The sequence below is a fragment of the Lissotriton helveticus genome, chromosome 5_1 (assembly GCF_964261635.1).
Source record: "Lissotriton helveticus chromosome 5_1, aLisHel1.1, whole genome shotgun sequence".
NCBI classification, from domain to species: domain Eukaryota; kingdom Metazoa; phylum Chordata; class Amphibia; order Caudata; family Salamandridae; genus Lissotriton; species Lissotriton helveticus.
Genome location: NC_136065.1, coordinates 10648921 through 10672234, shown reverse-complemented (window position 1 = coordinate 10672234; position 23314 = coordinate 10648921). Strand labels below are relative to the sequence as shown.

Sequence of the window (23314 nt, the reverse complement as noted above, 5' to 3'; positions counted from 1 at the left end):
ATCAGTTTGGATCCAGCAGACATTGTGGACACTTAAAAGGGCACTGCTCTCCAGGAGTCACAGGTAGATGGATTGAGCCCATTGCAGGAGGTCATTGATGTCCCTGAGACCTCTAGAAGAGAACAGGGGGCAAGCCTATAAGCCCTTGGAGAGCACTCTTCAGGGGACCACAGAGCAGCAGGTTGTCAGCCCAGCCAAGCCACTATTCAGGAGGCTTCTGGTTGGGGCCCACTGGGGTACCCATGGGACCCCTCTTTCTAACCTCGCACCCAGGGGTGCCTGCCACAGGGTGCATGGTTTTCTAAACCCACCCCTTTTTTTCAATGGGAGCCTGTATTGTCGGTGGGAACACAGGCTCCCATTGAAGTCAATAGGAGTCCGACCGAACGGTGTTCGGAAGCATTCAGACACATCGTAACCGGTCGGTCAGACTCCCACAATACTATTCGGTTGGAAACCATTCCGAGAACGAGTCGGTGGGAATGCTTTCCGAACGAGATCGTAATCCGCTGCATTCTGAACTCGTCGCAACAGTCTGAGACTCCGTTTGGGGGCTGGTAGATAAAGTACATTTCCATAATCCAGCTTTGAGTTCATGAGTGCATGAACTATGGTTTTCCGAGATCTGTTGAGAATTAGATTGAGGATGTTTCTCAAAATCTTAAGGGTGCCATAACATTTGACTGCTGTTTTCCTAATTTGGTCTTCAAAGGTTAATTTTGAATTGAAGATTACTCCCAGGTTCTTGGCCTTGAGTTTAGGAGCTGGGGGATCCCCCAAAGACACTGCCCACCAAGCTGGTGTCCAGATAGAGGGAGTTCTTCCGACTAGTAAGATCTCCATTTTGTTGGCATTCAACTTTAGGCAATTGTGGGTCATCCAAACTGCAACCTCAGATAAGCAGGCCTTAAACCTATCGGCCGTGATGGCAGTGGTGTCTGACCGATTTTCTATTAGTTGGGTGTTGTCCCTGTTTGACACCACTTGAACCAGATGCCTTTTAATGATGTCAGCCATGGGGTTTCATGCATATATTCTATATGGTTGAGCTCAGAATAGAGCCCTGCAGGACCCCTTTTGTAGAGTAGAACTGATCCAACACACAGAATTTAAGTGTAACTTGAAAGGATCTGTCCTTTAGGAAAGATATAAACCATTTTAGTGCTTTGCCTCTAATTCTGGCCTCCTGAAGCCTGTGGTTTAATATATTGTGTGATACTGTGCCAAAGGCTGCACTCAGGTCAAGTAATATCATAGCCGAGGTCTGTACCTTGTCGGCATCCTTTCTCAATATTTATTCCAATAAGAGAAGGGCGAATTCGGAGGAGAATGTTGCTCTAAACCCCAATTGAGTAGGGTCTAGCAGCTCAATGGATTCTATGAAGCTAGTCAGGCAGTTATTGCCATACTTCTCTAGTATTTTTGCCCTAAATGAAAGGAGAGAAATGGGTCTCATATTATCCAAAACGGAAGGGTCTATCTTTTCACGCCAGTATCCCCAGACTTGACAGGGGCTGCTAGAGGGCTCTATGAACTCTAATTCTAGCATCTTAGACACATCTGCCTTGATGATAGACCTCACCTTATCTGATAACCTGTAAGATTTGCTCTTGACAGGGAGGGTGTCTCCTGTGTCCACATTATAGGTGCACAGGTGGGTAGCCCTGGGATAAGAGAGAACAGAGAGGGAATCTGCCCCAACACTTGGAGTCTCTGCTTGTCAGGAGTTAGGATGTGGGACAGGATTACTCCGTCCACCGACCCATCCATCTCCTTAGAGTCCAGGAGGTCAGATAGAGGTTCACTCTCCTCTTCCGCCTCCCCATCCATCACCATTAGCATGGTGACCTTAGACTTCTCAAAGTGTGGTTTGAGGCGTTTGATGTTCAGTACTAGGAGAGTCTGCCTTTGAGTCTTGAGATCCTCCAGGTAGGTGGTCTCCCCCTTTCTTTCAATCACCTGCTAGGGTCCAGTCCATTGGTCCTGGTGGGCCCCTGGCTCTAGTACCTCCACTACCCGCACTTTCTTTCCAGGTGTCAACTCCATAGCAGTGGCATTCCTGTCGTACCACTCCTTTATGACATCCTGGCTGACTTCTAAGTTGTGGGAGGCTTGCTTCCGCAACCTGGCCATTTGGCTCCGCAAGGCCAGCATCTAGCTTACTACATCCCTTGGAGTTCTCTTGGGAGCCAGCTCTCAGCCCTCCTTGACCAAACTCAGAGGTCCCTTGACAGAGTGCCTGAATAGAACTTTGAAGGGGCTAAAACCCACTCACGTCTTAGAGGCCTCCCAGAAGGCAAACAACAGGCATGGTAAAAGGACATCCCACTTTTTTCTCAGGGCCTTTGATCAAGCCTTTCAGGATCTTGTTGAATTTTCACCAAGCCCATTAATTTGGAGATGGTGGGGAGTGGAGAACGTATATGCCACTCCACACTCTTTTTATATAGCTTGCATGTATGCAGACATGAAGTGTGTGCCCCTGTCAGACAGCACCTCCTTGGGGAATGTCACTTGGGTAAAAATCCCCATCAGGGCCTTTGCCACTGCCGGTGTAGTCGTGGTCCTCAGAGGGATCGCCTCTGGGTACCAAGTGCCATGATCCACCAGAACCAGGAGGAACCTTTGCCCTGCGGTCGTCTGAGGATCCATTGGCCCTACTATGTCGATGCCCACCCTCTTACGGGAGGTGTCAATGACAAGCAAGGAGTTAAGGGGAGCTTTAAGTTTCTGTCCGCCATGCCACTGAACTGGCAGGTCATTCAGGTCTTGCAGAATGTATCTAAGGCCACCTTTAGTCTGGGCCAATAAAAGTGAGGACCAAGTTGTGTCATGGGTCAATTCCAATAGGAAGGCCTGATAACACTGGGGGACCACCAGGGTCCTGCAGGTCACCTGGCCTGGAGCCTTAGGCTCACTGTACAGAGCGTTGTCCTTCCAGTAAAGGTGATGAATCCTGCATTAATCACTGGCTGTGTGGGGCTCACCTGGCTGCTTCAGGCCCCCAAGTGTGCGGCACTCTCTCTTTGCCCTACCGAACTCCCCCCAGGTGGGGCCTACTCCAATTGCCAACCAGCAAGCTTGGGCAGAGCATCAGAAGGAGTAATGTCCTCTTCAGTGGGCTCTGGAGTTGCCTCTGCCACTTTCATATTCAACTTACCAGAAGTACCGTCTGAGGCGGGTTTCCCCCATACTGGTCCTCAACCCTTCATAGAAGAAGGCTAGGCCATTGTTCAAAACTCCAGCCCCTTCTAACTCCCTTCTTGGGTAGCCATGGACTGTGTGGAACCACAGATCTGTTTGGGTAAAACCCAACATCTCCAAATGACCCCAAAGCTCCAGTTTCTTTCAGTTAGTGTGCTCCAGGTCATTATCATTAGAGACAAGCCACTGGCATGGCAGGACTCATGGCGGCCTTTAACAGGCCCGAAACGCCCTGTACAACTGACACCTGAGCCACCACAGAAAAAAACATCTCTGTTGTCAGACACCACCACCATGTGTGTGGCTCGGGTAATTACTGGCTCTGGGAAGACCAGCTGACTCCTTACCATAGTCATGCTGGGTCCTGTATCTCAAAGAGCCTCTACCCCCTGCCCATTGATTGTGACCCTTTGCCTATACTATGCTGAATTATCAGGCACTTGAACCTGGGAACCATCTCACTGTCACCCAGACACTCTAGGGTAATGCCACTAAACTGCGCCCCATTAACTGGGACCACCTCCTACCTCATTACTATGCTTGCCATCTCTGGAGCAGGGGTACTCACATTTGACACTTGGGATCTCCTTTGTAGTATCCGTACATGTAACACTCTTGGCACTTATGGATCTTTGGCAGCGGGTAAGTTTCCTGCGGGGTACCGGATTGGAAATTTGGACCAGACCCTTTTCCGGGGGAATGTTTTTGAGGGCTGACCAAAGTGTCCTTCTTTTTGTCACCCGCTGCTACTTTTGGTGGAGACCCTGGTCCCCCTTCGGGGTGTCCCCCAGTTATCTTTTTGGACACTCTGTTGCTGGCCCGGAGGTCGTCTTCCTCAGCAAACTTCCTGCAATCAACCCGCTTCCTGTCTACCAGGTGTTAGCACAGGTCAGTGAAACAGTCTTGAGGATGCGCTCTCCCAAGAATAAGTTGTACAATTCCTCATAATCATTGACCTTACCGCCCAACCCTTCAGTGCCTTACCCGGGCAGTCTCAGAAGTCTACCTAGTTTTGTGTGGTCAGTTTGAGGCTGGCTCTAAACCTCTAGCAGTATTTCTCCTGGGTCAGTCCAAACTTATTGATCATCCCAGTCTTCATGGCGGTGTAGTTAGTCTGGTCCCCCACGTCCAGTGCAAGTAGGGTGTCCCTCCCCACTGGGGCACATACTTCCATAAACTATCTCCCCTGCTCTTTTTGGGGAACCTGTGTACCTTCAAAGCCCCTTCATAGACTGCCAACCATTATTCAATGTCATCCCCCACCTGGTAATACTATAACATATGCTTTGGGATTCGACCTCTACTCTCACTGTTTGGGACTGCAGGGGGCTGCCACCATTACTGTTGTAGGACCCTATGTGTAGGGCTCTAAGGTCCAACTCTCTGAGGCTAATCTCTTGAGCCATCTTTTTTGCTTCCAGGGCTAGTTTCATTTCAGCCAGACATTGCTCTTTTTCTAATTTGGCCAGGACCTGCTCCTTATTTAATTTAGCCACATTAATATTGTGATGCAAAAATATCGTTGACATACATTAAGAATTTTTAGTAATATTGTTTACACGAATATCGCTTTTTTTAATATCACTTGCAATAATATTGTTGTAAGCAATATCTCTTCATAGTTATTCTTAATTGTTTAATTCATATTTTAGGTGTATATGTTATATATTGTGCACATAATCATTGTTATTATTTTTAAATATAGTTTAGGATTTATAATTTTAAATGTGAATGTTAAGAGTAATTTATAGTGTCATAGCAGATTGTGAGGTTTGCAGGGGTAAGGATTGGGAAGTTCATTAATTATAGTTAATTTATAATTATTTTGTAATTGAAATTAATTATTTAACTGACAATTATTTATGTAAATTATGTAATTATGTTTTAATTACCATTTTAGGTGTTGGTTGTTTTGATTGTGGTGTATAGGGTGGGAAGTTAATTAGGTATAATTAATTTACGATTAATTATGTAGATTGTGCTATATTTTTTAAGTAATAATTTAGGTGTGGGTTGTTTTGTTTGTCGGGATTTAGGGTAGGAGGTTAATTATATAATTGATCAATTAATAATGTATTATTAATTTGTTAAATGATACTAATTGAAATTGTGTAATTATTATGTATTTTAGTGGGTTTTTTGTGTGTCTGTTGCTACTTTTACAGGACTATAGGGTGTGAAGTTAAATGAGTAATACTTCATTATTAGTAATTTAGTATTTTTGTATTTAATTGCTAATTAGTTATGTAAATTGTGCAATTATTATTTATTTATGTTATGTTTTAGGTGTGTGTTTTGTTTATAAGGGTATAAAGTGCGACGTTAATTAAGAACTAATCAATTATTAATTAAATATACATTTTTTATCAAATATTTAATTTCGTAATACGTATTTTAATTGTTTAAGAGTTATATTTTGTTTTGTGTTTGTAGGGTGATAGACTGGGAAGTTATTCAATTATAATTAATATGTAATCATGTATTAATAGTTATTTATATATTACTTGATATGTTAATTGCCTTATAATTGTTTTAATTAGGATTATATTTTAATTATGTGTTGCTATGTTTGTGGGAGTTGAATGCGGTATTTAAATTACAATAAATAATTACAAAATTGTAAATGAATTATAAAATGTGTAATAATTAATTACATGTTTGATTAGTTTTTAAAATTTATATATACATTTTATATATTAATAATTGTATATTTTTGATAAATGAATAGAGATGAGTGAGAACAGTATATTTTACCCCGCTGGAGCCCAACACTTTCCGTACTGTTGCACAGACTGAAGCGCGAATAGTAAATGTTACCACTCCAAAGTCCCACACTTTCCTTACTGTTGCACAGAATGAGTGGGAATGGAAAATGTTACCCCTTCGTAGTCCAAAGCGTTCCCTGTTTTTGCACACACTGGAGTGGTAATAGTATGTCTATTTTTTTTAATAGTTTAATGTTTTTTTTTATTATGATTTAAATACACATAATATTAATATATATGTTTTAATGTTGTGTTATTTGTGTATATGTCTATAATATTTTTGTATAATATTTTTTGTAAATGTTTTTTAATGTTTTCATTATTTCATTTTTAAATGCTTTATGTGTGTATAGATATATATCTGGGTCTTCCACTGCTATGTATCAAGAGTTAGGGTGGTACATAAAATTATGAGTGAGCTACTCCAAGTGGTCTTTAAATTCAACATCTCTTCTCTCACCCACCAGCATTCATGGGCGCAGACCAGGGTAGATCAAACCAGCTGCTTTCTTTGATGAAGTAAGTTAGCAAGTAAAGTTTGGGTTATATCCCTTTTGTTCACCCACCTCATTCATAAGAGTCTCTGCTGCTTCCCTGATAATGCTGTCTTCATAAGAGAGCACTAAGTGGACATTTCTTCTGTAGAGTGTCCAGGAGGACAGCTTGCCCTTGTAAGTAAGTCCATCCATGGGTGAAACTCTTCAGCAAACTAGACCTATCTGCTTTTTATGGCTGTTGTTTTCTACGGTATTGTCTTTTGTGGTACCTTGCGCACAGCACCAAGTGTCGTTTGCTTTGATATCATCACTGGGTATAGTTTGCAATATCCAAATGTTTCAATGGCATGAAAAGCTTGAAGGAGTACTCACAATATTTTATGTGAACATTATAAAATGTATATGCTCTCTTTACCTACCTTTTTCAGGAAACTTACACGGTTGTTCAAGTTGAAATACATGTATGCACGAGTGTATGCATGCTAATGGGTGTTTGTAATCTATTCCATATGAACTACAGCCAAGTTCATAGTATGAATTACAAGGACATTGTTGGCCCTGAGGAAAGCCGAATGATCAGCATGTCAACAAATGGCTGTAGCATGTAGACCAAACAGCTTGATACTAGAGCTCAAATTATCTCCAAGTGTCAACTCGTATTTGTTTATACATTATTTAATCTTACTGGGGTAAACCCACCAATAGCCAATAAAGGCTTAGTATGGGACATCTGACTCAGTGATTTTAATACCTTTTACATAAGGCCCATTTCAAGAGCTCCCTCACTCAAGGTTGAGCCCATCCAGTTGCATAGCCAGACTGGATGATGGACTCTATGATGAAACATGCGATAGTGAGCCTGCTCTGAGAGTTTGTTTTGAAAACCCATTTGAGGGAATGAACTAAGCTGAACCAGAACCATTGTTTAAGAATATTGTACCAATTGGAAGATGAAAGAAAGACTACCTTAGCTACCATCAGTTACTTGATGCTATGCAGTCTGGATTCAAGCTCAACCACAGTACACAAACAGCGCTCATTGTCGCCACAGACAACATCCACTCGATCCTTATCTGAGGACACATGACAGCCCTGATCCTCCTGGACCTATATGCAGCATTTGACATGGTCTCACAACCCATCCTCATCAGGTGCCTGCACAAGATTGGCATTACGGGAGCTGCTCTCTGCAGGATCTGCTCAGTCATAAGGGATAGAGAGAAGTTGTCAGCCTGGCACCTTACTCCTCAGAAGTCTGCAAACTCATCTGTGGAATGCCACACGGTTCATCACTCAGCCACACTTCCTTCTTCTTCAATGCATAGGATACCTCTGGTCAATGTCATCTTCACACACAACATCAACATCTTCTCCTATGCCGATGACACACAAGCTGTACTCTCCTTCTCGGACAAGACCCCCAGCACAAGAAACAAATCCACCCCCTCCATGTCCAAAGTCGCTAACTGAATGAAAGACAACTGCTTCAAACTCAATACTGACAAGACGGAAGTAGTAGTCTTTGGTAAGAACACCTCAACATTGGCCTCCAAGTGAGGGCTGGCCAAACTGGGATCGACACCCACATTCAGCACCCACGCAAGGAACCTTGGAATAATCATCAACAGCAAACTGTACATGACCCCACAGGTGACCGCCATCACTGCAGCCTGATTCCACACCCTGAAGATGCTGAGGAAGATCTTCACATGGCTCCCAAGCACACTAGCCGGCTACAATCCATCGAGAGCGCCACAGCCAGATTCATCCTCAACTTCCCACACCGAACTCACATCATACCATACCTCAGGAAGCTCCACAAACACTTCCAGTTCAAATGCCTCACATACACATTTAAGTCACTACACCTCACCCACCTGAATAGTCGCATCTCCTCCATCAACCAAATAAATAGCTCTACTCAGTAGGACTCCTACTCATATATTTCTGACATATACACAGATGCACAGGCGTGTTTTTATACTGCTCCACAGGTGTGGAATGGCCTCCCATTCCACATCACACCCTCCTCCTCTCTTCTTGAATTCTGCAACAAGATGAAGCATTGGCTTTTCAATTAACCAACCTACCATAGGCAGGGCTAAGCACACACAGTTGCTCAGTGCAAGGATACCCTCATACATGATGGTACACTTTATCAATACACATAACATGATACTGTCCACGCAAATTCTTCTGTCTCGTCGTCTATATGTGAATAACAAGGTCAACCATGGGCTCAAAGTGTTTATTTGTAATTTTACCAAGTGGCTCCATTTTGGACTATTGGCACCCATTTTATCACCCCATTGCAATCTTTAAATTGTTTCACTCTACTGTCATCCATCTTTCTGTTGGCCAGTGCCATCTCAATCATGCAGAGCAAGAGCTACGTGCTGCTTGCTAGGGTTGTGCCTATTTGCAGCCATACTCCCAACATGCTTTCTAAAACCTGACTGCAGAACCTTCATCATTTATCCTTTGGAATATTTTTGCAGCAGATTTTCTACTCCAAATCATCCTTTTTACTACAAACCCCACGTCCAGTTACTCCATGGATGACTCTAGCGAAGATTGACGATTACCTAATTATCCTTCGTCAACCTTATATGTGGATTTGACTACCACTGTGATCCGCTTGGCCGAGCCCTGAGGTTTTCCCTTCGGCAAAGAAGCATTTCTATTGGCGAGGTTTCCTTTAGCCCCCAGTTCTGATGAGGCCCAGATTAAATGGGCTGAAACGCGTCAACCAGATATAGAAAGATGCCCTGTATCACTTTAATCCCTATGTAAAGAAAGTTTACAACACCTGTAAATAGTATGAATAGGGCGTAATGTATATGTACCCTAAGAGGTGTTAACATGAAGGCAATCTTTATTGACGTGAGTTGCGAATTGTAATTTTGGTATATAAAAGTGTCTTTCGCAGCAGTACTAATATTAGGGCACTAAGGATTCTGTTTTCCTTTACAGAAGTGTCTTGACTGTATTTACATTCTCATGTATTGTTTGTAAATGTTTGTTGTTTGTTTGAAAAAGATATACATATATAAAAATTTGGATGTGTAGCGACATACATCGGAGTTACAGCCTAGTGTGAGTGTGTTTATAAATAAACACAATTGGTCTGCAAGAGAATAATCTCTCACTGATGGATTAATTTAGGTCTCCATCAGCCATATAAATTGTTGTTGTATCTATTCCACCGCATTATTTTTGTTCTTTTCTCGGTTTTCTTTTGCCCATATGCAGGCAGATTATTAAGGCAAACCCCCTTTTTGGTATGACAAACCCCACTGGCAGCGTGCTGTTAGCCCTGATGTTGCCTCGGAAGGTCAGTGCTACTGGTCTGATGGCTACCCAAGATTCTGCTTCCTGTTATCAAAAGCCACCAAGCCCATGAATGCTGCATCAAGGACCTCTGATAACCAATGACTCCTACTTCACACACTCATGTACCAGACCCTGAAGGTCCTCACCCGTGATCCATACTTACCAACCGGCTCTGGATTCATATTCGGCAATTTGGGCATCCAACGCTGACGCTTTGTGGCAATGGAGTGTTGCTTGCCTGGGCTTCGATGGCCAACCTCAAGAACGCGTGCATCTTAAACGAGACAAAGCATCACCAAGTTAGTCATACAGCTGTGGTTCAGAGTGCTCAACAGTTTGTGGATGAGAGGGCAGTTGGTGCTATGCATGGTCAGCTTTTGCACAAACAACCAAATGTCTGACCAGAAAATAAGATTTATGGCAACTAACGTATTCCTCCCACACTTCCACAGCCACAACAATGTGAAACCGCCCTAGGAAGCCCTGAACTAGAACAGTGTGGCACACTAATTGCGTGAACAAACATTTGAGGGACAAAATATCAACAGGTAAGTGCACACAGGGATGTGTAGGTTCACTATTCTTAACTCCGCATCTACGTACCTTGCTATATAAAGCTTCAAGGAACGTAGATGTGGAGTGAGGTAAAGAAATTGTATGTATACCTACCTTTTGATATTTTGTCCCTCAATATCTTGTCCAGGATATTAGTGTCCCACAATATCCTGAACTCGATATTCTAAAGGTGAGCCCTCTGAACACGATGAGCCCCATAGTGTTCGTATACAATACCTCTGTGATTCCCACATCATGTAGGGGTTTGATTCTCTGTCCTATAAATAAGAAGGACAATCCACCATTACCTGGCAGCTGTCCGATGATCCTTCTTTGATGTGATACGTTTCATTGTTTTACAGGATTGGTCAGATAGAAACCATTTGATTTCTCCTTTTCAGATTGCCCTTAATGTGAGACTTAAGACAACATTTTTGGTTTTTTTTTTGTTTGGAAGGACCTTTATTACACCATTCTGCAAGACCACAGCTGCTGACCTACAACCCCAATGGGCCGGTCGCAAACATACGTGCTGTCTGTCAAACCAACCGTGGATACACAGCCCTTCAGCCGACATCTGTTAGACCGGCGGCGTAGCTGTGGAACTTATATATGAGCAGAACTTGCAGCAGTAATTTAGTACAGTCCTTCAGTCTTATAGTTTACATTTTGTGATAGGCAAACATACCAACAATGAACCCCCTCCTCAGAAACCTTGGGACCCCAGTCGGATGGCAACCATGTGCGAATGAGACAGCGCACTCTAGGCAATCGGGAAACACTTTTGTCTCTAGGATCAGTTATGGCCATGAGGACACACTCAGCGTATCTATACCTGAAATACATAGCAGAGGCGACTGAAAACAACCCCAGTGCAGGAGCATGGCAGTGATCAATATCAGTAGTTGAATCTTTGTGCATTCCAAGGAACAAGTGACGTGTTTCTCAAATTGTCCCTACCAGGGTTCGAACAGACAACTTTCCACAGCTCGGGAAAACGCAGCCCTCCCAGCAACTTCTTCAAGAAGGGAACGCCAAGGCATATCAAAAGAAAAAGCAAATTCAATCATCTTCAGTGAGTTTGGACAATATACAGGCAGTATAAGGGCCCCAAATATCTCTTGGTCGCGAGGCAGACAGGAGTTCTTCATAATAACATGTCAGCTGATCGCGGCAGAACGCTATTTCTTGTAGTCAGGTTATAAAATTCGGTGCTCGCCTCCCCCCCCAACAAACAGCCACTCTCCTCTTGGCCAATTGCAGTGCAAGTGTCACCAAACATCTCATTCCTAATGGTACCCCAGACACTATACCAAGCAAGCATATGCGCGGGTCCATCTCAATCGACACCTGTGTCATTTCAGTTAATGCTTCCGTCACAGCCGTCCAAAACTCAAACACACGAGGGCACCCCCAGGCCAAATGTATAAAGTTGGCCCCATCCATCCCACAGCGCAGACATGCAGTCGACTCACGAAGGCCATATCTAGAAAGCTGCTCCGGAGTATAATACCATTGCTGTAAGAATTTGTAGTGTATAAGTATGAAATTCCCGTTCACAGCAAAAGTTACCGGTCATAGTACAGCATTCAGATCATTCCTCATTTGTCAGAGGTTCCGGCAAACAAGCATCCCATTTCGCCCTGGCAACTACAGTCGCTCCTCCCTCGTCTTCTTGTGACGCCTGATATAATTTGGAGATCATTTTCACACGTGTGTTTGCCGTATACATCAGCTGCAGAGCGCTTAGCGCAGGTGGCTCCGCCGGGAAAGACAGATAAAGATCACGTATCGCAGTCCGTAGTCTGACAAAGGTGAATGTAGCCATTGTACTGTTGCTCGCACTATCCAGCAGATTCTGCAGTGCAAGGAATTGCCCTGCAGGAAAAACATCCCCCATATTCTGTATCCCTGCACCCTGCAACAACTGATGTGCTCCGACTTCTCTTGAAACCGAGATGTGTGCATGATGCAATAATGGCATGGCCGGAGCATACAGCGGCAATCGATCTGAGCGCCTTCCCAGTTCCCGCCAAGCTTTTGCGGTGCATTGCACCGTGTCTACCTCCCCTTTCTCGTACACTGAGTGTGGATTCGCTACGATCGCCTTTAACGGCAACGGATATATCTCTCCAGCTTCGATTGCTACATGAGGGATATAAGGCGGTGCCGCGATCCAATATGAGGCAAAATGTGCCTGCGCACACAGATAATACAATTTCATATCCGGCACTGCAAATCCGCCCAGTTTATAGGGCTTGATCAAGGTGTCCCATTTAACACGTGGTTTCTTACCCCCCCCAGGCCAAAGTGATCAGTAAGGATTGAAGTGTTGAGAAAAAATGAGACGTGAGAGCGATAGGAATGTTTATGAAATAATACAAAAATTTAGGGAGCACGACCATTTTGATCAGAGCTACCCGATCCGCGAATGATAGGGGTAAGCGTATCCAGCGGCCCACCTGGTCTTCCAATTTCGAAATTGCTACAACATAATTAGCACAGATTATTTCTTGAGTGTCTCTGTGTATCCATATCCCTAGATATCGATCAGGCTCCGTGGCCCATTACAAAGGGAATTCTAATGGAAAGGGTATAGTAATGTCCGTCAAAGGCAACAAGATGGACTTGTCCCAATTTATTGACAGGCCAGAGAAGTGCGCAAATCTGATATATTCCCTAATCACCCGTTCTAGGTATTTATCAAGTTCCCGGACATATAACACCATGTCATCGGCATACATAGAGACCGCCAATGATCTAAGATGAAAACGTAAAGCTGATGCTGCGTGTCTCTGCCGTAAAATACATGCTAGGGGTTCCATGACGATGGCAAATAATAAGGGCGAGAGTGGGCACCCCTGCCTCGTACCTCTCTGTATAGCAAATGGCTTAGACACTCGTCCGTGCACTCGCACACGTGCAATCGGATTGGTATAGAGTAGGGCGATCCATGATGTGAAGATATAAGGAACACCCATGCGATGCAGCACCGCCAACATATATTTCCAGGCCACAGAGTCAAACGCCTTGGCGGCGTCCAGAAGGACCGCAACCGCAGCAAGGTCAGGCTTAAGTAGATGAAGAATCGCAAACAGCGTTCTCAGGTTGTGCGTCGTCGAGTGCGAGGGCACAAAGCCAGACTGATCCAGCAGTATCATAACAGGTAACATCAGGCGCAGGCGCGTGGCCAATACTTTAGCAAGTATCTTCACGTCCGTATTCATCAGTGACAGCGTACGATAGGACTCACACCTGTCCTGCGGCTTACCAGGCTTTGGGAGCGCTACTAGTAGGGCTTCCCTCATCATCACCGGAAGTTGTCCCTGTTCTAGAGCCTTATCAAAAACTGTCGCTAAGTGTGGTAAAAGTTAGTCCACATATTCTTTATAGAATTCTGACGCCGGCCCGTCGGTGCCGGCCGCTTTGCCGCTCGGCAACGCCGCATTCGCATCCATGAGTTCCCCTTCCGTAATGTGATGCATCAGAAAATCTTGCTGTCCCTTTGACAGCCAAACCAAAGCTATATCTTCCAAGTATTGCGCTATCTCGTCTTCTTCCGCCGTATCCCTGCATTCGTTCATGTGTTCGTAATAATGCGCAAAACAATCTAATATGCCATCCGCATCCGTCACTGTCCTATCTCCATCTGGAATTTCTTGTACCCCACAATGTTTGGCCCACGGTTCTTTAATTCTATCCGCCAAGCCACGGCCTGGGCGACCACCCTCTCCATAGTAACGTGCCCTAGTTCGTTTGGATAAATATTTGATCTCTTGTTCCGCCAATTCATTATACTCAGTGACTTTGGAACGAATATCAGCCAACAGATTTCCGTCCAACTGTTGTTCGCATTGTCGTTCCATACCTAACAGCTTACGTTCGAGTCTATCCATGGAGCCCCTGAGCGATTTGAGTACCCCTGCCTGCAACCCAATACAGGACCCGCGCACCGTCACTTTAAAAGCCTCCCACACTACACACACATCATCCACCGAGCCCACATTCCTGTCAAAATAATCTGCAATCATTTCGTGCAGACCCTCACGCAGCACCTGATCAGTCAAAGCCCCAGGTGGTAGTCGCCACAAGAATGGGGCAGGTGCATGCGCTGGCATCCAAACTTCCATCATCACAGGAGCGTGATCCGACAATGTGCGAGATAAATGCTCCGACTTCAACACCCAACCACTAACATCTCTTGTCACCAACCAATAATCCAGACGTGACCAGGTATCATGCGCAGACGTATAACAAGTACCCTCTCTCGTGCCTGGGTGCCCAAGCCGCCATACATCCACCAGGCCCAGTGCATGCATACCATCTCTTACCGCACCACTCACTCTTTTTGCTGTAATTTGTCGATCCTCTTTTCTATCCAAGTCACGATCCAGCGTTACATTCAAATCTCCCCCACAGATAATTGCAGAAGGGGGCAGAGCATATACCTTGTTCTATAAAGTGACATAAAACTCAGGGTCATCAATATTTGGTCCATATACATTGATCATAGTTATTAGCGTGCCACACAGTTTACCATGCAATATAATATAGCGACCTTCTGTATCTATCTCTTCATGTAAACTCACAAAAGGAATGTTCTTTCTTATCAGAATCATAACTCCCCTGGCATAGGAGGAGTATGAAGTTGCTAATCTCGTGCCTGCCCACTGTCTGGCCACCGTCTCCGCCGCCTGCCCCCTAAGGTGCGTCTCCTGTAGAAAGACCACCTGCACATTATGTCTAGTCAGGTACGCCATCACCTGCCTGGTCTTTTGTGGCCTATTCAGTCCCCTCACATTCCACGTTAACCAAGTTATCTTGCCACCCTTATCCATATGGACCATATGCGCTGATAGTACAACATGTAAGCCCAGAGGACGCCCTACAAATCCACAAGCATGCCATCCAATATATCTGGATCCCGCAGCCCACCCAACTCAACCCCCCACCCACTGCAGCACCCCCAACCTGCCAAAGCCAACCCTTGTCCCTTAGTCTCCCCCTACCCACCCTGAACATGAAATCAAAACTGTCCCAACCCTTCCCACCTCTACCCTTCAACCCCCCACCCACTTCAGCCACCCCAACCTGCCAAAGCCTCCCCAAACTCCCCAATCCTCCCTCTCCCTCACCAACCTCCAGAGTATTGTGGGGAACACCCATATGTGGGGGCGTAGAGGCGCATAGCCCCCGTATACAGAAATACGGGAGGTGACCGAGCAAAAAATATAAACATCCGTAGTCATCTACCAGGTACTCTCAACCCACCAATATATATGTAATCAGTATATTCGAAGGAGTAACGTCCAATGCATCCACTGTCAGCATACCTCAACCCTTCATCATCCCAACACCATTCTGGGGGACCAAAAAGCAGCCCCACATCAACACAATAACATCACAATGGCAGATTTTCCAATATAGTTCAACAGCAACCCTTCCAACCCAGCAAGGTATAATCTGCAAAATATTTCAAAGTTATGAAATCAAGTCCAACCGTGAGACCCAGTTCTACAGCTCCCGAAGGCAGCAGGGACCCTCTGCATATTCATCACTCCATCTGACATGCATGAAACGTCAGTTAGTTGGTCTCATTCAGAGGCAGAGTTCCCAATACAGTTCAACAGCAACCTTTCCAACCCAGCAAGGCGTTTATCTTCAAAACATTTCAAAGTTATTGAGTCAAGTACAATCGTGAAATCCAGTTCTACAACTCCCGAAGGCAGCAGAGACCTCCCGCATAGTCATAACTCCATCTGATATGCATAGTACTTCAGTTAGCTGTCCTCACTCAGGCCTTCATCCCCTTCATGCGCCATAGCTGAGTCGCGCTTTCGCTTCCTCTGCGCTTTAGCAAACTCCATGGCAGCTTTCGGTGAGGTGAATATTTTATTATCCGACGGTGCTCCTATTCGCAACCTGGCTGGATATAACACAGCGTATGGTATGTCCTCTTTGCGGAGAAACTGTTTCACGCCATTAAATTCTTTCCTTGCCGCCTGCACAGCCATCGTAAAATCCGGAAATAATTCCAATTTGCTGCCCTGATAGTCAATAGTGCCCTTTTCTCGTGCCAGGCGGAGCAAAACATCTCTGTCCCTATAGTTTAATATTCGGGCAATTATAGGACGCGGCGGCGCCCCTGGCGCTGGTCTTTTCGCAAGAGAGCAGTGCGCACGCTCTACAATGAACATGTTGGAGAGCTGCTCCTTCCCGAATATGTCCACAAATAGCCGTTCCATAAAGTCTTCCATCCTACCCACATTCGTGGATTCGGGTAGGCCCGTGACGCGGATGTTATTGCGCCGGGATCGCCCTTCCAACTCCTCATTCCTGGCCTGAATGACCGCCAGCACCCGCTCCATATTAAAGACTTTGTCAGTGATCGTTGTAAGCCCGTCCTCCGTAGCAGACACTCTTTGCTCCACTTCCCCCATCCTCTCATTTTGCCTTTCAAATTGCGCGGCCATGGGATCCAGTCTATGATTCACTGCTTCCATAGTGCATTCAATCGACTGTAACGTTTTTTGCATGGCCACGAGCATAGCCTCCAAGTTTGGTGCACCCCCCATCGCTCCTGGTGGAACAGCGTCAGAATTTGCTTGTGAGGATGTCATTGGAGTTTTGCGCGTGTCAAAACTCAGCTTAGGCTGATTACGCTCAGGTCTGCCCATGGTTCCAAGCCCCAATGCCGGCAAGCTGCAACTTCACCACCGCACTCGCAAATGGGCAGTTGGTAAACAGCCTATTTCCATTAATCAGCTCCACAGGGGCGTTGCTCACAACCATGCACTTTGAAAGAAATGTCTATTGCCAGTTGCAGCACCTAATCGAAATAGCCGGGAACACAGTCACAGCTGGAGCTCCAGACACCCAGAAAACCCCGGCCGTTCAAATGTAACAGGCCTCAAGGCCTCACGCAGATCCCCGGCCTCTTGTGATCCCCTGTGCCGTACCGTTCCTCCAGCGATGTCGCACCCTGCAGCCTGTGCACAGCGGGGACCCGAACTTCCAGCAGGAGGGCCTGTGTACTCCCGATGCTCCCTGGCAGCACTTTCAGCGCTTCTTCAAGTTATAGCCGCTACCGCTCCCGCCCTACCCTCGCCGATCGTGGCTTGCCCGGCCAGGCCCAGGGCCGCCGCACACCACCTCCGCAGCTGCGGCCTCCCGTAGCCCCCAGCCCCACTCACCGCAACCAACTTAGGCAGAGCACCGCCGCCGGGTAGGTCACTTGCAATGCCAGATGCCTCAGTTCTCAGGCGGCGCCCCTTCCAACCACATCCCGGCAGCTACAGCAGTCGACGCTCTCGTTCGGTACGTCAGGCTCCGCTTCCAGCACCAGTCACCAGGCGAGTCCCCGCTGTTCCGGACCCGCTCCAGCCGCCATGTGACAGGCCCCACAGCAGAAATGCAGGAGCTCCGTAGCACTTCTCTACCGGGCACCACTGCCAGATAGCCACACAGATCAATGCCGCAGGACAGCTGGGTCAGAATGTCATTGATTTACGCGGCAGATGATGCTGGAATTAGCTGATAAATATCGGATATCGGCTTGGTCTGGCAGAGCCTCACATAAGTGCGGCAATCTTGCCGCGCGCTCTCTAGCGCCCCCCAGACTTAAGACAACATTGCAGCCTCCGTGATGTTGGTTCATCCCTGCACACATAGTAAGTAGGTGTGGCGTTATACCCATTCCCTCTAAAGAGGTAAGAGGACTGGATGTGGCATTACAGCCAGAGCTGAAGACTTCTCAGTCTTGCGAACCAGATTCAATTCTTGGAGTCGGCTCAATATCCTGTGATTCTGGGCAAATCATTTAATCTCCCTGTGCCTACAAAAATGAATTTGTGTGCTTGTGTAATGTAACTGGTGCTCATGTAAAGCAAACTGCAAAAAAATATATGCAAAAATAAAAAACCTATTCAAAGTGTAGCTCTCTGAATACCTTCTAGTATGGAAACTGTTAGAACAGGGGATCTCTAGTTGGAGAGGTAGGTACCTTAGACCAAATAGGGACCCTTGCTTCTAGTCAGGGTAAGTGGCTACACTCCTAAATACCCCTGCTCACCCCCTTGGTAGCTTTGCAGCAGCAGGCAGGCTTATCTTAGATGCAGTGTGTAAAGCATTTGTGAACACATACAGTAATACAGTGAAAACACTACAGGTGGACACCACACAGGTTCTATAAAAATAAGTATTCTTTATTAGTAATTTAATGTAGATAAAACATTTTACAATATATTAAACAATAATTCATGTTTTAAATACCTTCCCATCCTAATCCCCTCTCCAAACCCATTAACCCACTATTAAATTAAAAATGTGTCATTATATGTTTAACAGTTTTAACTACACATTAAAATTAAAAATTATACTAAAATAAATATTAACCAGTTAAAATCATTATATAAGTACGTTCCTATTAATTATTTATTTAACATAAACAATTCATTAACCATCTATATATTTTAAATAACCTCCCATCTTAATTCACTACAAACTCAACAGCTCACTACTAAATTATAACTTACTAATTAAATGCAAAATATTTGTAATTACACATTAAAAATCACTACCTATGGTAAACAAATAAAAAGCAGTTATTATAATACAAACACCTACACATAATATATTAACTTAATTTAAAAAATCTATATTTAATACAACCATATTGAAGTAAACAATATATTATGCAACATTTTAAAATTTCATATATTATATGCCTAAAAGATTATATTTTTACCTTCTGTATTCTGTCCCACATTATTTTTGAGTCGGCAAAATGTTTTCCTCAATATTTTGTTAGTTCACCATCTCAATACAAGCCCCCAGGCTCCCGAACTCACAATGAACCAAGATTTGAAGCATCCAGGAACATTGTGGTTTAGATAGAGGTGAACTCTTCGCTATTCCGTGCGTTGTCTGGTGACACTGAGAACAGCCCGGCCGGCACACTACTCTCTATGTTCAGCAACCAACCACCCATCACCAAGTGGAGTAACTGAAGGGATCCGCCACACACCACTGCCAGCGGGGGTCCTAATTCACTCCGCCATCGCAGGTGCCAACAAGCTCCTTCACATCTCAAGACAGATGTATGATGGATGATTGTAACAAAGACTGTCTGTCCATCTTCCCACCACCTCTCCCTCCAACCTCTTGCTCAGATCCACAAACACAAAGAAAAAACTCTCAGAATAGACAGCCCGGTGCGTGGACTGTGATTATAATACCATTAAGGTACCTGCAGAACAGGTAAACGCTGCCTGCCCACTGGAAACCATGAACTATGCACCTATCCCTCACACGCCTTCATCCAGCACACTGCTAGGCGCTGCGTCTCATGATACCATAACTGCAGCTCAGGGGTCTTCACACATGACGTGGAAACACCTCCCACATGAGATCATATCACAGACAACTAATGTTCCAACCACACACCCCACACGGTCAATACAAAGAGAACATCCCTACACCCTACACGTGTCCCAGAGTTACAGCGGCTCCGTGGTTACTGTGACCCTTCTCTTCAAAAAACATTTCATATTTTTAGAAAGTTATTTCAAGATCATCGCACACCTCTACATAAACCTGAAAGTGAGCTAGACACATTCATGTCAAAACGTAACGAAGTGGGCAAAGTAGAGACACAAAACTAAAAGGTACGAAGTTCCGAACAAACGTAATTTGGACACGTAGCGCGTGTTCATAAGACTTCCTTGATTCCCTAGAGATTCTGGGGCATTCACACGAATGTTTAGGACATTAAAATTGACAATCAACAACCAATCACACAACTGGCATTCACACAGGCCCGGCTCCAGGAATTTTTAATTGGGTGGGCCAAGGGCGCATTTGGGTGGGCCACTGCGGGCTCGATTTGTCGCATATATGTCTAGGCAGGCCTGCTTCAGGGCCCTCCTTTACCTCTTCTTAGTCTTACAAGGCCCAGTAAAACTCACTTTTTTCCAAATCTCTTTTTAATGTTATCACTCACAAAAAGTGTTTTTTCTATGTAATGTTCCTTTGATGGGAAGAGGAGGTTTCTGAGGTGGGAGTATCAGGCAAGTGACACTTCTCGGGCTCCCTCTGTGCAAGACTTCAGTGAGAATCCCTCTTCATTACTACCGCCACCTGACCACGGACTCTTCAACGCACTCCTTTACAAGCTTGATTAGCCACTATTCCTCTCCAGTGCACCTTATCTCACAGATGACCGTGGGCCCCAGCCCCATACCAGCCACCATCTCCCGGTAAAAACATTAGTAAAATCACCTTCATACTTAAAACATTGAATAGAGCAATAAATATAATTAGCACGCACTTTAAAGTATGTTCCACAGTGGCCCTTATGGCCCGACTGCTAATTAAATAAACAAAAACAGAAAGGCCATGACAGGGCCGGCTTCAGCGCTGATGCAAAAGTCTTTTTTGGCGCTGCACCAAAAACCTCTTTCTCCATAAATACCTTTACTACCACCTTCCAACAGTGTACCTCATCCATGCATGCCCCCCTATTGACCTCTTCCTCGGATTCCCTCACTGCCACACGCGCCCCTCATCTCCCCATAGCCCCTCCCCTTTATGACCTCCTCCTCGGATTCCCTCACTGCCACCCTCCCCCCGTGCCCCTCGTCTCTCTGTAGCCCCTCCCCCTCATGACCTCCTCATCAGACTCCCTCAATACCACCATCCACCGGTGCCCCTCATCTCTCCCTAGCTCCCCCTCCACCCCATGACCTCCTCTTCGGATTCCCTCACTGCCACCCTCCACCAGCGCCCCTCATCTCTCTGTAGCCCATCCCCCTCATGACCTCCTCCTTAGACTCCCTCACTACCACCCTCTACCAGCGCCCCTCATCTCTCCCTAGCTTCCCCCTCCACCCCATGACCTCTTCCTCGGATTCCCTCACTGCCACCCTCTACCAGTGCCCCTCATCTCTCCCTAGCTTCCCCCTCCACCCCATGACCTCTTCCTCGGATTCCCTCACTGCCACCCTCCACCAGCGCCCCTCATCTCTCTGTAGCCCATCCCCCTCATGACCTTTTCCTTAGACTCCCTCACTACCACCCTCTACCAGTGCCCTCATCTCTCCCTAGCTTCCCCCTCCACCCCATGACCTCTTCCTCGGATTCCCTCACTGTCATCCTCCAACAGTGCCCCTCATCGCTCCATAGCCCCTCCCACTACCTCCTCCTCGGATTCCCTCACTGGCACCTTCCACCAGCGCCCCTCATGTTTACGTATCCCCTCTCTCATATGCATTTAATTTGTTGTATAACGCTGCTCATATCAATGTAGTGTGTGTCAGTACTTTACACCACGCACACACTTACAGAGACAATAAATCATGCAAGTATGTAAATCAGTCTACAGGGAATGTCACATAAGCCAATGAGGATTACAAGGTGTAGGAATCATAGGTCATCCATTCTGGTGGGTAGTATATTTTAAGAGGGTTTGGTCTGGGGAAACACAACCTTAGGATTTAAAGAGTATTCCATGGGGGTCAGCTTTACTGATAAAAATGTATATCTGCCCAAACATACTCATTTTAGCAACATTAGAATAATGAAAAGACTAGGGAAGCTCTACCTATATCACAAATATCACAAAACAAAAAAGCGAAGTTCTAATTATACCATTCATGTTTGTTTGCAGCTCTTTGGTGGCAGTTCATTGTTCACTGCCTTTTGTTAGGATTGTAACTTCTGAAGTAACAAAAGGATCTCTGTGACAAAGGCAGTAACCCACTGAGCTATCCACTTAAAATACAGTGCGTTTGCATTTAAAAAATACTAACAGACAAACGATTGCTCTAAAGCAAGATCATTAATCACCAACTTTATCTGGGCATTGCCATTTTGTATTGTTTTATTGTTGACCAGCATCAGCTATGATGAAATGATAAAAACTGTTTAAATGAAGCACATACGAAGTATGTGTCCTGCTGGGCCTGTGCAGATTTTAAAAATATTTTTTTTTGTAACACATTCTCTTACCTACTCCATTAGTCATACTTTGTGTCACAGCCTTATGTGATAAGCAGCTGCAGGGGTCAGGGGGTGACTAGGAATAAACAGACCACTTTTCCCCTGCGCTGCATAGAAAAAGAAATATCAACGCAGCAGGACAGTAGCCAAAGGTTGCCGTTGTCAAAGAAAGGATTTGTCCCCTTTCACCATGCAGAGATGAAGGGGTGAAAAAAGTAAACAAAGCCTAGTTAACATGCTAATGGTCTTTTAAAGACCTGTTAAGTACTTTGGTGCGGCTGCGATAATCTTAAACTGTCTGTCTGTGTGTGCGCGCCCGGGAAGCTTTCTCCCCGGGCTGACACACACGACCTGTGCGTTGCACGCCTGTCTTCAATCCCTCACTGCGAGGGCCAAGGCTCCTGTTTGGGTGGGCCAGGCTCATCTTTGGGTGGGCCGGGCCCACCCGGCCCACCCTCTAGAACCGGGCCTGCATTCACATAGTCGACATAGTCGACCTCACCCCGTGCATGGAGCAGGCCGGCTGCACAAGGCAGACAGCGACACACACTACAGGTCCAGGTGTGCGACGACCGCGAAACAACTTTCGAAGAAACACGGAATGCTGGTTTGAATGAGGAGGCTCGGATATCTCGGCCCCGCTGACACTCTTGAAACATGCATGGTTTCTGAGTTTCTTTGTATTCATAGGGTTATGAGCATTACATAAATGTGGCAATAAAATACATCACAGTCCTGTGTGTTCTGGTCTAGAATGACTCCGCAGTAACCACATCAAGACACCAGTACAATGGACCAATAAAGAGGCGAGATTGTATACCAAGGAAAGAACGCATAATAAACTGAGAAATTAAAGAAGAAAAAAGAAGGAGGGAGTGGGGACAACCCCCACAAACGACTTACATCATTAGTTAAAGACCCACCTGACAACAGGCTGAGTGCAGCCAGCACCCACAGACATTG

The 23314-nt window shown here is 45.5% G+C and overlaps 1 protein-coding gene across 2 annotated transcripts in view; it reads right to left on the bottom strand.

Annotated features, from left to right (window-relative positions):
• Positions 1–23314, bottom strand: part of LOC144754060 (natural cytotoxicity triggering receptor 3-like) — a 199670-nt gene that overhangs the window by 110147 nt on the left and 66209 nt on the right. For both annotated transcript variants that reach the window (XM_078641579.1, XM_078641578.1), the window contains exon 2: positions 9963–10073. In XM_078641579.1, coding sequence (XP_078497705.1) covers positions 9963–9999 — 37 coding nt within the window. In that variant the 5' untranslated portion in view covers positions 10000–10073. The remainder of the gene's footprint in view (positions 1–9962; positions 10074–23314) is intronic.